At 41.5% G+C, this 16,077-nt stretch overlaps 1 protein-coding gene across 14 annotated transcripts in view; it reads left to right on the top strand.

Annotated features, from left to right (window-relative positions):
• PARD3 (par-3 family cell polarity regulator) overlaps positions 1-16,077 on the top strand; it is a 634,482-nt gene that overhangs the window by 239,983 nt on the left and 378,422 nt on the right. For all 14 annotated transcript variants that reach the window (XM_060097665.1, XM_060097670.1, XM_060097666.1 and 11 more), the window contains exon 3: positions 5,148-5,328. In XM_060097665.1, coding sequence (XP_059953648.1) covers positions 5,148-5,328 — 181 coding nt within the window. The remainder of the gene's footprint in view (positions 1-5,147; positions 5,329-16,077) is intronic.

Below are 16,077 nucleotides of genomic sequence, written 5' to 3' on the forward strand. Positions count from 1 at the left end.
CAAGTAAGGCTTAGAGCTGGCCGAGAGGCCAGTGGATTAGGCCAACATCCATCTAAGAAGTAAGGTCAGAGCTGGTTTTGAGTGTAGTTCTCTTTGTGAATTCTATGCTCTTAGCCACTTGACTACACACAGTTCTGGGCTTTTAGCTCAGATTTTTACCCATGAAAGGCCACCCTTGATCCAAGTGGTTTATATATGCATTTGCGTGTGATGTTTATGAAATGGGTTTTCTTTTGGAGGGTTCTGATGTCTCAGGCAGCTGAAATGACTTGTTCTGAGAGAGGTGGAAATGTGCGGCCAAGTTTGGAGTTTTATTGATAGGCGGGTCATCGTGGGTGTTATCCTAAATTCTGCCTGTCTTTTCTCGTGGAGACTGGATGGGTGAATGGATCAGAAGAGCGATGAAGTAATAACTATTGAAAGTTAAAGTGAACTTTCAAAAACAGTCTACTTCATGGACAGCAGTGAAGATTCCATCTGTTAAAATATGGATTTGAGTCACATTTCACAAATTTAAAAGCAAGACATTTCCTTTATTTTTTGAAGGACATGATAGAGATTTTTAATATGTGATGTTTTTGTGAAGGTCTCGTTTTCTTTTGCTGTGCTACTGTGTATTCTCGTAGAGTAGATTTTCTAAAATCATATATCCTTCCCAGTTTAACACAAAATTACTTTATGTCTGCACCTGGCAGTTAAATTTTGGTTTAAATGAAAGCTGTAGAATTGTATGTTATTGGCATATTGCAAATCACCAACTGTGATTCTGCCACTGAAATTCAAACAGCATTTGTTCGTGGCACAGTCCAGATTTCATAATTCTTGTGTTTTCTAAAAATGCTGAAGATAATTATTGAAACTAATATATGTGTATAAGTTCTTCCATCATGTGTGGCATTTAAGGCTCGTTCTTTGTAATTTTTAATCTCCATTTTCAGTTTGCAGAAAGGACTTGATCCTTGAGAGAACACATCATTGTGAAAAGTTAATAACAAAACTTGAATTTCATTTGCTTCCAGTTAAGCGCCAAAATGTCAGAATTTAATATCTTCAAAATGCATATTAAGCCACACACCTTGTGAGAAGTCTGATGAAATTAAAATCAAGTACAGAAATTCAAAATCCTGATGAAGAGCTTGAAATGAATATTGTTAGCTTATCAGGCTTACCAAGGTTCCTTGACTTCTAGTTTTATTTCCCAAATTGAAAATTTTAAATTGGATGTTACTAGAGGGATGAGCAATCTAGTGCAGGATCATCAAACTATGGCCCATGGGTCAAGTTTGGTCCACTGCCTGCTTTGTAAATAAAGTTTTATTTAAACATAGTCACCCTCATTTATTCATGTATTATGTACGGCTGTTTTCACGCTACAGTGCAAAGTAGAATAGTTGTGACAGAGACTGTTTGAATTGCACAGCTCCAAAAATATTTACTATCTGGACCTTTTTAGAAAAATGTTTGCTGACCCCTGATCTGTAGAATGTCTGTGTTACTAATATGGGGGGATGCTTATCAGATAAACAGGCTGATTATATATATGTATATATACGTACATATATATACCTACAACACACACACATATATACTGTGTATGGAAACTTTAGTGTATATATACAAACACCTTTCCATTTTTTATAACTGCTAAGGATTTCTTTTCCTACTGATGTTGCTTATTATAAGGTTGAGTGGCCCAACTATTCATCTGACTTTAATTTCTTCTTACCACTTAACCTTCCTTCAGATTGTTTAATCAGGTAATTATATAAGATGCCACAGCAGGATTCTGAGCTTCTTGTTTGTCTCATGTCTCTACGACCTTATGGTGGTTTTCTTTTTTGTCTAATGAATTGATTGATGTCAATAGCATTTGTTCAAAATGACAAACTGTAATTATAAATACTTTTCATATTCTGTGAATACACCTTTTGGTCTGTTAACTGATCGGAGTACTGGCGTTGAAAAGGCTTGGATCGGAGGCAGAAGGTGTGGTTCTTTTTGTGTGCAGTCCTGACTCTCTTTTCTTGGAAGGCTGAGCTTAGTTCGCCAGGCATGGGATTGGAGCATGAATGACCAAGGTGTTCTGTGCCTTAGAACTTTATTACTCTTTGAGATTTTAAAGAAGTGCTGCCACTGTTTAGTTATAAGAAGAAGTAGGTTGAATTTTAATTTTTATGGTACTGTGTTATGCTGTATTATGAAAATTTTCAATTTTGAAATAGTTCTATGTTTCAGAAAAGTTACAAAAACAGTACAGAGTGCTTCCATATACCCTTCTTCTATCCCTCATGTTCACGTCCAATGTAATTATAGTGTAGTTTTCAAAGCTAGGAAACAAATAACATGGAGTCCATACGACTAACTAATCTATAGCCCTCATCTGAATTTTGCCTCTCTCCCACTAATGCCTTTGTCTAGCCCAGGAGCCAGGCAAGGGGCTCACACAGCATGCAGTTCATATTTCTCCTCAGTCTCCTCCAATGTACACAATTTCATCAGCCTTTTACTTTCCCGACCTTGATATTTTTAAAGAGTAGTAGTTATTTTGGATGTTCCTCAATTTGGATTTGTCTGATGTTTCTTCACGATTAGACCAAAGTTATGCATTTGGGGCAAGAGTACCACGGAAGTAACGTTGTATACTTCTCAATGCATTTTTCAGAGGGTACGTGATGTTGGTGACGTGAAGTGACAGCAGTTGGTGAAGTGCGGTCTGCCAAGTTTCTGCCCGCAGACACTACTTTCTCTTTTTAATTAAAAAGCATCTTATGGGGAGATACTCTGAGATGTGCCCATATCTCACCATACTCTCATCCATTGACGTTAGCATCCATTGGTAGATCTTGCCTGAGACGCTTCTGACTGTGGAGGTTGCCTAGTGATAATTTCTCTTTTAGTGATTTTTTCCATATTTATTCATTGGGATGCTCCAGGAAGGGAAAGCTGTCCATTCTCCACCATTTGTTTATTTATTTCTTCGATTATTTACTTCTATCACTATGAACTCACAGATGTTTAGTTTATCTTGGGTTATAATCTAATGCTCTCATTATTTGATCGTTCACAAGTGTCCCAGATGGTTTCGGCCCTTGGGAGCTCCTTAAGGCTGGCCCTAATTCCCTTTGATGTGCTTCCTTTGATGTGTTCTTTAGTATCACAAGGTGTTCCAGGCTCATCACGTATTTTCTCTGTCCCCAACCCTGGAATTAACTATTTTTCTAAGGAGTTCTAGTTCATTTATTGGAGAGTAGTATTGGAAACCATGATCTGGCCACTTGTGTTCATTGGCTCTTGGGCCAGCAATTTGTCATTGGAGCAGTGTCATTGCTTTTAGGCTCTCTCACTGGACAGAGCTAGGACACATGTATTCACACCCATCCACACCCATCTGCCTACCTGCTTACAAAAACCACAAGTTCATATTGATGCCTCTCATTCTAATCTAATACTACAGTATAGTTCCTTGCTTGTAACTTCTGTTTCTGGCGGTGAGAACTTTTTTTTTTTTTTTTTTTGCTGTACGCGGGCCTCTCACTGCTGTGGCCTCTCCCGTTGCGGAGCACAGGCTCCGGATACACAGGCTCCGCGGCCATGGCTTGCGGGCCCAGCCGCTCCGCGGCATGTGGGATCTTCCGGGATCGGGGCACGAACCCGTGTCCCCTGCATCGGCAGGCGGACTCTCAACCACTGCGCCACCAGGGAAGCCCTGGCGGTGAGAACTTTGGCTCTCATCATCCAAAATATTTTTCTTTTTCATTCATTCCTGCTGTGTGTGTGTGTGTGTGTGTGTGTGTGGAGGAGGAGTATGAATTTCTAAACCACGTGCTTGTAAGGAACAACTTTACTAACTAGAATACAATATTTCTGCGAAGGTTCTTTTTGCCTTTAGCCTTACGTTAAACAGTGAAAAAAAAAGTTTTATAAAGTGACTTACTTCTTTTTTCCCCACCCTTTTCGTTGTGGTTCTGTTTTTCATTTGCAACATAGCTGGGTTTATTTATTTGTGCTCCATTTTAGATTCCCGACCCCCAGACCCCACCTTGCCTCCTGGTCGATTTCAATTATTTATTTCTCTTTTAGGTATTTGAATCATTATGATGGTTCTAAGAGTCAGAGTTACAGAAAAATATATTCAGAAAAGTGTTTTTGCCCCATTATCTCCACTATTGTTCCCATTCTCTCTTTCTTTCAACCCTGTTCCTACTAACTCCCTGTAGCCTACCCATCTCATTAGTTTCTTGTATCCTTTCTTTGTTTCTTATGCACAAATGAGCAGATGCTGCACGGTTGTTAATATACCCTTCTTCCCATATGAAGGGTCCCTTATACCTTTTGCTGTATAAACTATATATCATGTATATGCATTATATATAGGTATATATGCACTTTCTTTTCCACGTGATATATCATTTACAAAAAGATTTAGGGCTTCCCTGGTGGCGCAGTGGTTGAGAGTCCGCCTGCCGATGCAGGGGACACGGGTTCGTGCCCCGATCCCGGAAGATCCCACATGCCGCGGAGCGGCTGGGCCCGCGAGCCATGGCCGCGGAGCCTGTGTGTCCGGAGCCTGTGCTCCGCAACGGGAGAGGCCACAGCAGTGAGAGGCCCGCGTACAGCAAAAAAAAAAAAAATAAATAAATAAAAATAAAAGATTTAAATCCACTCCATCCCCTTTAGCATTCTGTGATATAAAACCATTTTATTTTTATTTTCACCCAGAGAATTTTGCATATGAAGTGTACGACTTAGAAATATAAAAATAAAGCATCAAAACTCAGGGCTTCCCCGGTGGCGCAGTGGTTGAGAATCCGCCTGCCGATGCAGGGGACGACGGGTTTGTGCCCCGGTCCGGGAGGATCCCACATGCCGCAGAGCGGCTGGGCCCGTGAGCCGTGGCCGCTGAGCCTGCGCGTCTGGAGCCTGTGCTCCGCCACGGGAGAGTCCACAACAGTGAGAGGCCCGTGTACCGCAAAACAAAACAAAACAAAAACTCAGGGCAAGACTATTTCTTTGAAGTTTCTTTTCCTAAAAGGTAACATTCTTGGGTGTGTACATATCCATATTTTTCCTCTGTAGATTTACATCAAAGGTGGTGTAAGTGTTTGGTTGTCATTGTTTATAATTGCAAATTTACCTGTCATTTCTAGCTGGTAGCAGTGTTTGATGAGCAAGACCCGCATCACGGAGGTGATGGTACCAGTGCCAGCTCCACAGGCACCCAGAGTCCGGAGATGTTTGGCAGTGAGCTCGGCACCCACAGTGTTTCAGCCTTCCAGCCTTACCAAGCCACGAGTGAGATCGAGGTCACCCCTTCGGTCCTCCGCGCCAGTGAGTGCATGTTCCGTCTTCACTTACGGGGATGCCGACTGTGGCATCCAGCCATGCTCTTGTGAATGGAATTCATTGTCTGTCTATATCAAAAACTGATTAAGTTTAGAACCTGGGCGAGTGTCTTTTGCAAGAGAGGGAGGCAAGATTCTTTACGGTTTCATAGATTGGCCTTCCTTTACTTTGGCCTGGTTGACTTTTAATTGCTCACCAGAGGTAAACAAGGATAATAGTTAACGTTATACTACCTGCGTTTTTCTTTCCCTATGTTTTGTATGAACACTAGAACAGATAGTAATAACCAACATCCTACCACTGAAACCAAACACAGTGCGTTGGATTGACCATCAAGTTGGTTATGACAGTTACCTGAACTTCATCTGGAGAGCAGGGGCTGAAGGGACCTCAAGGATTGTTATCTTCAGGGATCTAGAAGAGCTGCTATTAGATGCCATCTCAAGAAACGAAAAGATTGGACTTAGTGAGTTTATAGTAGGAACCCTAGGATTCCTAGTGCCCGAGTTCCGGGACACGAGCTTGAGGAATTCTGTAGCCATTCCAGCCAAGCTTACTGTGAAGAACTTCTGCTAAACATTCTATTTAGCATTTGTAATTGTATAATCTTATCATTGAGCAATGGTTAAGACTAAGAAGGCCTATTTCAAGACGTTTATAACTTAAAAATCATTTATCTTTGAGGCACATCTCTCTAGAAACATTTCAGTTTTTCAAGTGGAAAATTTAGTCTTGTGTGACGTTACTGGTAGTCTTCAGTAGATCTTCACATAGAGATAGGTAATAATTTATAAAATAATATATAGAATATAGTTAGATAATTTTTAGAATATATAGTTTATTCTTATAAAATGCATCATTGTCCCCACTTTTCACATTGGTAGCAGTCTGTAGCGTTTTGGTAATTTGCTTCTAGATGTTCATAAACTATTTCTGCTTCCACTGTCCCTTGAGGATATATATATATATATATATATATATATATATATATATATATATATATATATATATAGGGGGGGAGAGAGAGAGAGAGAGAGAGAATATATATATATATATATGGGGAATAAGGAAAGAACGTCAATTTAACAGTTGACAAATCTGACGATCCATCAGAAACCACAGGGAAAGTGTGCCATATAGAGATGTAGAGGATTGAAAGGCACATTGCATGATGGGATATGTACATGATGCCCAGGGGATCGTGTATGGTTGCAGACCAATGTTAACCACTTTCTAAAATTGCTTTCTATCACCTGGACAAGAATAATCGTAGTGAGAGCTGGGCACAGTGGAAAATGTCTCCAAGGAAGCGTGGACAGGAACAGCCACTGTAAGGTGTTTTAGCTGGACCTTTCCTTGTATCCAGGAGACGTAGGTTGTTTGTGCACATACATGAACAAATATATTTTAAACTGATTTTGTGGAAGTAACATTTGATTACTACATGGATACACTACTGAAAACATGTTATGTAGGATTTACTTTGGGCAGTGTTTTTCACAAGGTGCGGTGTGTACCATGTGTGGTGTGTGAAGTAATATGCAGGGGGTGTGCAGGTCATTGTCCTTTCTTTTCTTGTATACTAGCTCATTAAGTCCATGCCTTAATGAGTATCTGCTTGGCACAAGCTTGTGTTTAAGAAATGGATTGCCTAGTTTTGATTTAAAGATTTTAATGAAACAAGAGTACAAGGATTCATAGGTGCCTGATGTTTGGAAAACAGCGTCTTTATGTGAGTAATTACATCTTAATGTATATAATGAAATACAGAGCTTTTGGTTGTGTTATTGATGTGGTTTTTTATTCATGTGTTTTACAAAGCAAGGTGCACCTTTAATTTAGCTGCACCTTAAAAATGTGTTGGAGGAAAGGCCCGTGCTGTCTTTAGGTTAAGAAGAATTTGAATGGCTTGCTGCCCATCCATTTATATCTTTTTTTTAAATTTATTTTTTACTTTTTGGCCACGCTGTGTGGCACGTGGGATCCTAGTTCCCCGACCAGGGCTCGAACCCAGGCCCCCTGCATTGGAAGCGTGGAGCCCTAACCACTGGACCGCCAGGGAAGTCTCCCATTTATATCTTTTGACTTCACTGACTCAACAAGATTTTTAAACCACCACCACCCATATTTGGCTGGCTCTGTGTGTTAAACTTTAAATGCTGTTTTCAACCCCAAACATCTCTTTTACCTTGTTTTAATTGAGAAAAGGAAGTTATATTTGAAGCATATGTGTTGTCTTGCAGTCATCAGTGGGAAAATATGCAAATATCCAGAGCAAGAAGCTCTGAATTTTATTTGCTACCGTTATTTAGATTTTATGGCCTTGGCAGGCACTGGGTAAATGCGTGTTAAACATCTACTAAGTACAAGGTTTGGTGACTATGTGAAAGTTACCCAATACCTATGAGTCATTTTCTACAGTATTAATACCATTCATTCGGAAATAAAACAACAGTAGGTCTGTGCTGGCCAGACCTTGCGCTAGGTGATCAGAGTTCAGAGTTGAGTTAATATGGCCTAGTCCTTGCCATCAAGGAGTTTATGTTCTTCCTCTTTTTCAGATACGGAAATAAAGAAACCAACAATATGTAGAGATTTGTTCAGTGATGGAATAATCAACTTCATTTAGGGGCATGGTTAATAAAGGATTTCAGATAAATAAGCCTCAAAATTTATCTTGAAGAAATAAAGTGATAATTTTCCTATGACTGAATTAACTTATCTCCTGCATTCCATAAAAAATTGATGGAAGCTAAGAAAACTGTGGAAGTATTTTCCTATGACGTGAGAAAAAAAATTAAAACATTTTGTTTTCCTCCCAAAGTTCATTTTCCCCTTCTGATTAAGAAAAGTAATTTAAAACATTTGGGCCTCCAGAAGTGCTGTGGGCCCTGGACATTGGACCTTCTCTGCCTTAGGACTGTCCACACTGGAGAAATGCAGCAGTTTTCAGGCCAATAATGCCATTTTAGGGAGTGGTGCATAAGGAATATGCTGATTTGACATCAAACCCTTTGAACTGTTCTGGCATTTCTTGGAAGGTCTCTGCATCCTTCACGCATAGATAGGTATACTTCAATTTAAAGATAAGCAGATATGGATAACCTTATATATATATATATTTTGCCAACCAGACTTTTGATAAGTTTGGGAGTATAGTCTACTTTATGCTTTTAACATGAGCTTGCTGTGCAGATACTCCTTTCTAGGATGGTGGTTTAGCACATTCATGGTTCAGAAAGAGTAAGGCAAAGCCACATCATACAAGGTCAGCAGTCTCACTCAGCTTCAGTTTGTTCTTCTCCAGGTACCTGGCCCAGGACTGTGAAGAGTAAATGAGATGTTTGAACTCCTGACACACGACAAGCACTAGAGTAACAGGAGTAACAGATTATAGACAGATGCTGGTGATAATGATGTCTCTTGAGTGCAAACCCAGTAGTTATGGGTGTTCTAAAGGCGTGAGGAGTTACAGAACCCAAGTAAATAGGACATGTCTTCCTGGACAGGAAACATTGCCTTTCTTAGGTAAGTGGGGTGGAGTGCTTTCATACAGGGTCAAAGTGGAACCGTGCTCTTTTTTTTTTTTGCGGTACGCGGGCCTCTCACTGTTGTGGCCTCTCCCGTTGTGGAGCACAGGCTCAGGACGCGCAGGCTCAGTGGCCATGGCTTACGGGCCCAGCCGCTCCGCGGCATGTGGGATCCTCCCGGACCGGGACACGAACCCGTGTCCCCTGCATCGGCAGGCGGACTCTCAACCACTGTGCCACCAGGGAAGCCCGAACCGTGCTCTCTTAACCCCACGGTTCTGTGATAGATGTTTAAGTGTATTTTTATTGTTCACAAATCCAGTTTTAGAGAGACCTACTGTGCCCAGGAGCACAATTTCCAGAGCAGATCATTGAGACCAAGTCTAGCATTTTTTTCCCCCACTTACGATTTTTTTCTTTTTTAATTCTCAAAGGCTTTTTATAGAGATCAGACATTCTGGGGGTAGCCTGGGTAGCCTGGCTTTAGAATGATGGCAGGATTTCTTTTCGTCCCCGAATACTGATTTAATATTTCCTTTGGAAGAGCCAGATTGAAGATTCGAGATTCCTTGGCAGTGGCATATATATGCCCTAGTGATGGAAGAAGTCCTAGAAATAGAATTGCTGTAGAAATTTTGAGAAACAAAGTATCCGATTAGATTGTCTTTTAACATTTTAACCTTTCTGAGCTATGTTAATTTTATAGTTAATTTGTATCTACGTCTGGCAAAATGTTGCTGAAAATGGTGCTCTTTAACTAATTGGTAAGATTTTACTAGCTCCCTACCTTTGAAAACTTACAGAGACATCAAGAACTGCTGTACAGGGCTTCCCAGGTGGCGCAGTGGTTGAGAGTCTGCCTGCCGATGCAGGGGGCACGGGTTCGTGCCCCGGTCCGGGAAGATCCCACATGCCGCGGAGCGGCTGGGCCCGTGAGCCATGGCCGCTGAGCCTGCGCGTCCGGAGCCTGTGCTCCACGACGGGAGAGGCCGCAGCGGTGAGAGGCCCGCGTACCGCAAAAAAAAAAAAAAAAAAAAAAAAAAACTGCTGTACAAGGCTTGTGTCATAAAGTTAGGTGCCCCCGACCCCGCTGCCTCTTTCTTGAGCTCTAAATTTTTTTTCTTACTCAGGAATATACGGATTGGTTTTGTCTTGCTACGAGATCCAATATCTTTGGTTTAGAGACCTATTCTCTTAACATTACCTGGTATTAGAATACTATTTTCCGGATTTTATTTAAACATATACTGAAAATAGAAATAATATTCCTATTGTATTTCCTTTTAACTTGTGAAGTGGAGCGTGGCATACAAATGGCATTCTCAGTATTTCAAATAATTACCTTCTTACTGTGCAAGTTCTGTTCAGCATACAAAACCCATCCAGTTTTGTTGTAGATGCAATCTGATTATTACATGTTGACAAGGTCATATATCTATTAATTGGATTGGAGATGGGATACAAAATTGCTGTAATTATTGTAATTTTCTAGCTAATTGCAGGGTTGGTGGTGAATATTTTACTTCTGCAAAATGAAAAACAGTATTCCATCAGAAGTTGTTTTATGGGGTTGCAGACATTCTGTTTCATATCTTTGGTGCATTTTGCCCACAAAGTATCTCTTTGGTATCTTTTTTGTGTATCGATCCGCCTCTGAATGTCAGAGCGCTCATTGGCAGCGATCAGTGGAAGCAGCAAAGACAGAGATCCTGGAGTACTCTCAGCTACCTCTTTGTTCTGGTTGCCACAGTACCTCTATTGTTTATTTATAAATTGGAGTACTCTCCTTTCAGACTTACAGTCAAGGTTGGATGGGTCAGATCCCATTGGAAGAGGACTCCTCTGATCTGCTCCGCTCTCTTGTCACCTGTGCACTCAGAAATACTCCATGAAATGAGCGTTCTTCACTACATTCAGACTGTTTATGTGTTCTTTGTTGGCATGAATAATTAAGTGAATTATTGGGCAGCCCACTTCACATTGTAATACGGGGCTTATGTTGCATGTTCTCTGTCTTTTGTAATTTTTTGCTTTATTTAAGCTAAGCCAGCTTCTAAGAGCTGGGAGCCGAATTGGCATTTTAAAAATAATGGTGTGCATACAAGGTGAGTGTGTGTGGAGGGTTGCAGGTGGCGGGGGGCCGGGCTACTGAGGGTGGTGTTGGAAGCTTGCTGCCGAGGATGGTGTGAGCAGACTGATGTTTATTCCCTGCTGGAGTATGAACTGGAGGCGCAGGTGACAATTGCCAGGCCTAATGAGCAATTTGGCAGATAAGAGGGCTGTCAGGCGTCAGCAGTTCAGCAGCAGGCACGCTGTCTGCGGACCAAGATGCTTGTTCCAGAGATGGCATTTCAACGCCATAAAGAAAGCCTTCTTTTTTGTTGATAGCTGGTGTCTCAAAGATGTGTGTTTCATCCTTCAATTTTCCAGGGAAGGAACCAGCAATCAACATATGGTGATTTTGGTTGCAAAATTATTTTTAAACTTGCCTTTTCATGTGGTCATCCATTAAGAAAAATGGTGGGGGGGGGGGCGACAAGATATATTTTCCCCACACCAGAACACAAGAAACGTTAGGTTTTAAAATGGTAATAAAATGTAAGCGATCAGTTGCTTCGTTGGGCTGAAACATTTCATCTGTGGTCTTTACATTGGAACTTAACACTCCACAAGGTAACAGTGTAGTCTTTTCATCATACTGTGTCATTTATATCTGCTTCCTTTACCCAGGAATCCTTTCCTTGCACAGAGCACACGAAAATCTAGACATGTGCATGGATTCTCCCCACAGAGGCTATGAGTATACTGTATTGCATAAGGGACGCTGGGGACAGGTTTCCACATCTTTGTAGGATGGAGCAGTCCCTTAGGAAACCTCCAGGTCCATCTCCCCTATTTACCATCAGGAAACTGAGGCTCAGTGGAGTGAACTAACACAGTCTGTGCTTATGGCATAACCATACATATCACACCTCTTCATATTCAAGACAAGTAGAGTTATTGCCGAAAATGTATGGACACTTACTGTATGTCAGGGTACCGTTGTGGCATTTCCAGACACCAGACTTGAAGTCAGAACATCTTTGCACTTCCCGTCTGACACCAGTATTTCCGAGTTACCTTTCTGCAGAATAATCATTTCCTTCCTACATTGTTTAACTACATCTTTGTGAAGTACTTAATTAAAAAAAATCTCCACACAGATGTATACAGCATTTTACACTTAATAATGGTGACTGTTGGGCCACTGGGAGGAGGAATGTATTTTAGAAACTCTCTGCCCCATGTAATCAGATGGACTTTGGCCTGTAGTTAGCGGGTGGTCCTTGGTCATTGAAAAGGCTTCCTGTAGTGTTCACAGCACCACCTGTGTGAGATCTCCACACCCCAGGCCTTATGGGACTGGAGCCCTTGTGCACAAGGTCTCTGTATCTGTCACACCTGCTGAAATCTAGGGAAGAATAGTTTTACAGATCCCTTCCCCACCCCACTAAGATTTCTCCACTGTCCAATCACTTCTGTATTTCTCACTTCTTTTTGTCCTTGGCTAGTATATTTTACTTGACCCTGAGGCCTTGCCTTGCAGTCTTGCCTTTGTATGGGGATATATCGTACGTGTCCGATTTTTTTTCTATCTATCAGGTGCAGAAACGGTTACTGACACTTGAAAATTTGTAAAAGTGTTATAGCTATGAATATATTAAGAAAGTACAATTTCAATCGAAGCAAGAAAGCCCATTTTCAAATGGCAATAAGAAGTGCATTACATAGAGAAAATAATTGTGTGAAAATGTTTGAGCAGACACGATTAGATTGTAAACAAGCTTTCTTTTTCACTTTCATTCTGCATTCTAACCAGGTATCTAGGTTCTTTTTTCTATTAGCACATGTCACAGAGAGGCCCATATGTGGATTATTTTGTCATCATGAAATCCTGGCAGATAACGTCTTCTCTTTTCTTCTTGCTGCTCTTGATACAGATCTCTTGTATAGATCTCCTTGAAACTGTTTGCTTATTTATTCTTTCATTGCTTTTCATGTCAGAAATGGCTTTGCGTTCCTCGTCTGTTGGCTGCTGTCCCCAGCTAGAGACCGGCTTCATCTCGCAGAATCGTTGTGTGAGTCCCACATGGGAAGGGCCCGAGAGGCAGCCCTGCAGGGACACAGAGTGCTTGGTAAACGCGCCCCTGAGGTTTTCACCCCTTCTGCCTTTTCCCTGAAATGGACAGCTAGCGGTCCCTGTGATGGCCACGTTTCGAAGAAAAACCACCTTACATCTGAATCAGTGTATTGATTCATTATACTATTTTGTATTTACAAATTTCATTTATATTGATGTATAAATGAACAATTTATTAATTATTATTTATCAATTCATTGCCTACATTTCAGCAAATTGTTTTTCTCCTCAGTAAAGAGCCTGGGCACTGCAGCATGTGCACATAGCGGCATGAGATCGTGTGCTCTAGGACTCACGTGAGAGAGGACAGCGCCTTCTCACAAAGAGATCTCTATCCAGCACTTTCTGTGGCTTAGATTTGAGGCTTCCTTTTTTTTTTTTTTTTTTTGCGGTACGCGGGCCTCTCACTGCTGTGGCCTCTCCCGTTGCGGAGCACAGGCTCCAGACACGCAGGCTCAGCGGCCGTGGCTCACGGGCCCAGCCACTCTGCGGCATGTGGGATCTTCCCGGACCGGGGCACAAACCCGTGTCCCCTGCATGGGCAGGCGGACTGTCTACCACTGTGCCACCAGGGAAGCCCTGATGCTTCCTTTACATATTTGCCTCCAGTTGGCATTTGACAGAACTTAAATAAATCTAGAATTTTTATAACTGCAAAAAAGGGGACTGTGCTTCCGTTACCTCACCTCCTGTTTCTCTCTCTTGTTCTGAAACATGGTCCAGACCAGGGACCTGGCTTATTCTCAGGTACTGTCACACTGCCTGTTCCTTGGTGGAATGCTTTTCCGTTTGTATTCTCTCTAAAAGTTGTAGAAAGTTTTCTATCCCTACATTTTTCTACATTACCCTCCATTTTCTATATGTTCTGGGGATTAAGCAACCACTATGTGTTATTTTTTCAACTCTTTCTTACAGAATTGAGAGTAAATACAGCAATTACAGCAGCTCGTTGCCTGGGCTGCAGTTGCATTTTGACCGTATTATACAAGCATCGTTTTCTTGTCTTTATAGTGGTACCCTAGTAATAAGTCTTTGTATGTACATATACACATATCTATGGCTGATATTTAGTGAGGTTATATATAGAAGGAGTATAGGAGCAGCATGTACCTTCAAGAAAATAAATCATTTTTTAGAGATAATTCCCATATTTAGAGATGGAAAATTACAACCGGAACCGTCTAGGACCAATCATAATATGGAAAAAGCAGGAGCCAAAGGGCATTTCAGACTGCTACTTTACTCAGCCTATCATCACATTTAATTAAAATGTCAGTTTGTGCCATGGCTGATCCACTGGTTAATTTGTTATTTAGATCAGCTTGAGAAGTGTTTATTTTAAATATAGAATTTGTGTTAATGCATTGGAAAAGAATATTCTGTTGCTTGGCAGAGATGTTGCAGCCTAAAGATTTATGACTTAGAACAACAAAAACCAGCTGGTGATCAGTTTGCATAAGTAGTATGTGGGTATCTACTAATGCTGGGTAATAACCGTTCTTGTGTAATCAGAGTAAGAGGATTGGGAATGGGAGGCAGAAGCAAGGTCAGTGATGAGTCACAGGGGCTTCCCTGGGGGTCCAGTGGTTAACACTCTGCTCCTCCACTGCAGGGAGCACAGGTTCGATCCCTGGTCTGGGAACTAAGATCCCGCATGCCACGCAGTGCAGCCAAATAAAGAAAAAAAAGAAAGAAGAAAAGATGAGTCACAAATCATAGAGCAGAACTGCATTGAATCCTGAGAATGGGTTTGTGATCCATGGTCAAGGCTTGGGGATCGTGTGTCCACTCTGAGGTGGGTGGGAGAGCCAGGTGGGCAGGGGTCTGTCTGGGCTTGCCCTTGGTGCTTCATCCAGAAAGCTTCCCAGTCTGCCTTCCTCATTTCTGTCCCTCATCGAAGACATGGCACCTCTTCTCTTCAAAATTGGGCAATTAGTTTGATCAGCGTTAATACATAAATTTTGAAGAGCAGGGTGTTTATAATTTTCTCTGTGTGTATATGTATCCGTTTTCTATTCCCGCTATAACAAGTTACCACAAACTTAGTGCCTTAAAACAATACAGATTAATTTTAGTACCATAAGTCAGAGTCTCATTTGGATCTCAATGAGCTAAAGTTCAAGGGTTGACAGGGCTGTGTTTCTTTTGGAGGCTCCAAGGGAGAATCCCAAAGAAGGGAGAATCCATTTCTTTGCCTTTTCCAGCTTCTGGAGGCCACCTGTGTTCCTTGCTTGTGGCCCTTTCTCCATCTTCACCATCGGCAACCTTGCATCCCTTTGACCATTCTTCTGCAGTCACGCCTCCCTCCCTCTCCCTTCTCTCCCATTTTTAAGGACTCGTGATTATGTTGAGCCCCCCTGGAAAATCGAGGATGATCTCCTCACCTCAGTCTTTGCCTTCATTCCACATGTACAGGCCCTTTTGCATGTCAGGTAACATGGCAGGTTCTAGGGATTAGGATGTGAACCAATCTTTGGGGGCCATTATTCTGCCTACACAATATACAGTTAATATATAATATTAATAATGTGAGGTCGTGTGAAAAAAATACCACTTCCGTTGCTCTATGTCTGGGGCATTATCTTTCCTCATCAGGTGACTCTGGATACAACACTCAGTGTCTGACCCAGCAACATTTATGTGATGATCATTTTGATGTAAGTACATTGGAAAGGAAAGTAATGAACATTGGGACAAACCATCTCATTAGAAGTATTCCTCTGAGACCATTTCTAATTTAGGTGAGCCAGATAGAGCAATATTTATAAAACCATCACTCTAGCCATTATATAATTCTGTTTGCTTGACTTTCATGTAACAATTTGTTTGATATTTATCTCTTTTGCATAATTAAAAAGAATTTTCAGAGTATTGACTTTTATACTCTAAGGGAGAATTTTTTTTTTTTTTTTTTTTGTGGTACGCGGGCCTCTCACTGCTGTGGCCTCTCCCGTTGCGGAGCACAGGCTCCGGACGCGCAGGCTCAGCGGCCATGGCTCAGTGGCCATGGCTCACGGGCCCAGC

Source organism: Mesoplodon densirostris, chromosome 4 (assembly GCF_025265405.1).
Source record: "Mesoplodon densirostris isolate mMesDen1 chromosome 4, mMesDen1 primary haplotype, whole genome shotgun sequence".
NCBI lineage: Eukaryota > Metazoa > Chordata > Mammalia > Artiodactyla > Ziphiidae > Mesoplodon > Mesoplodon densirostris.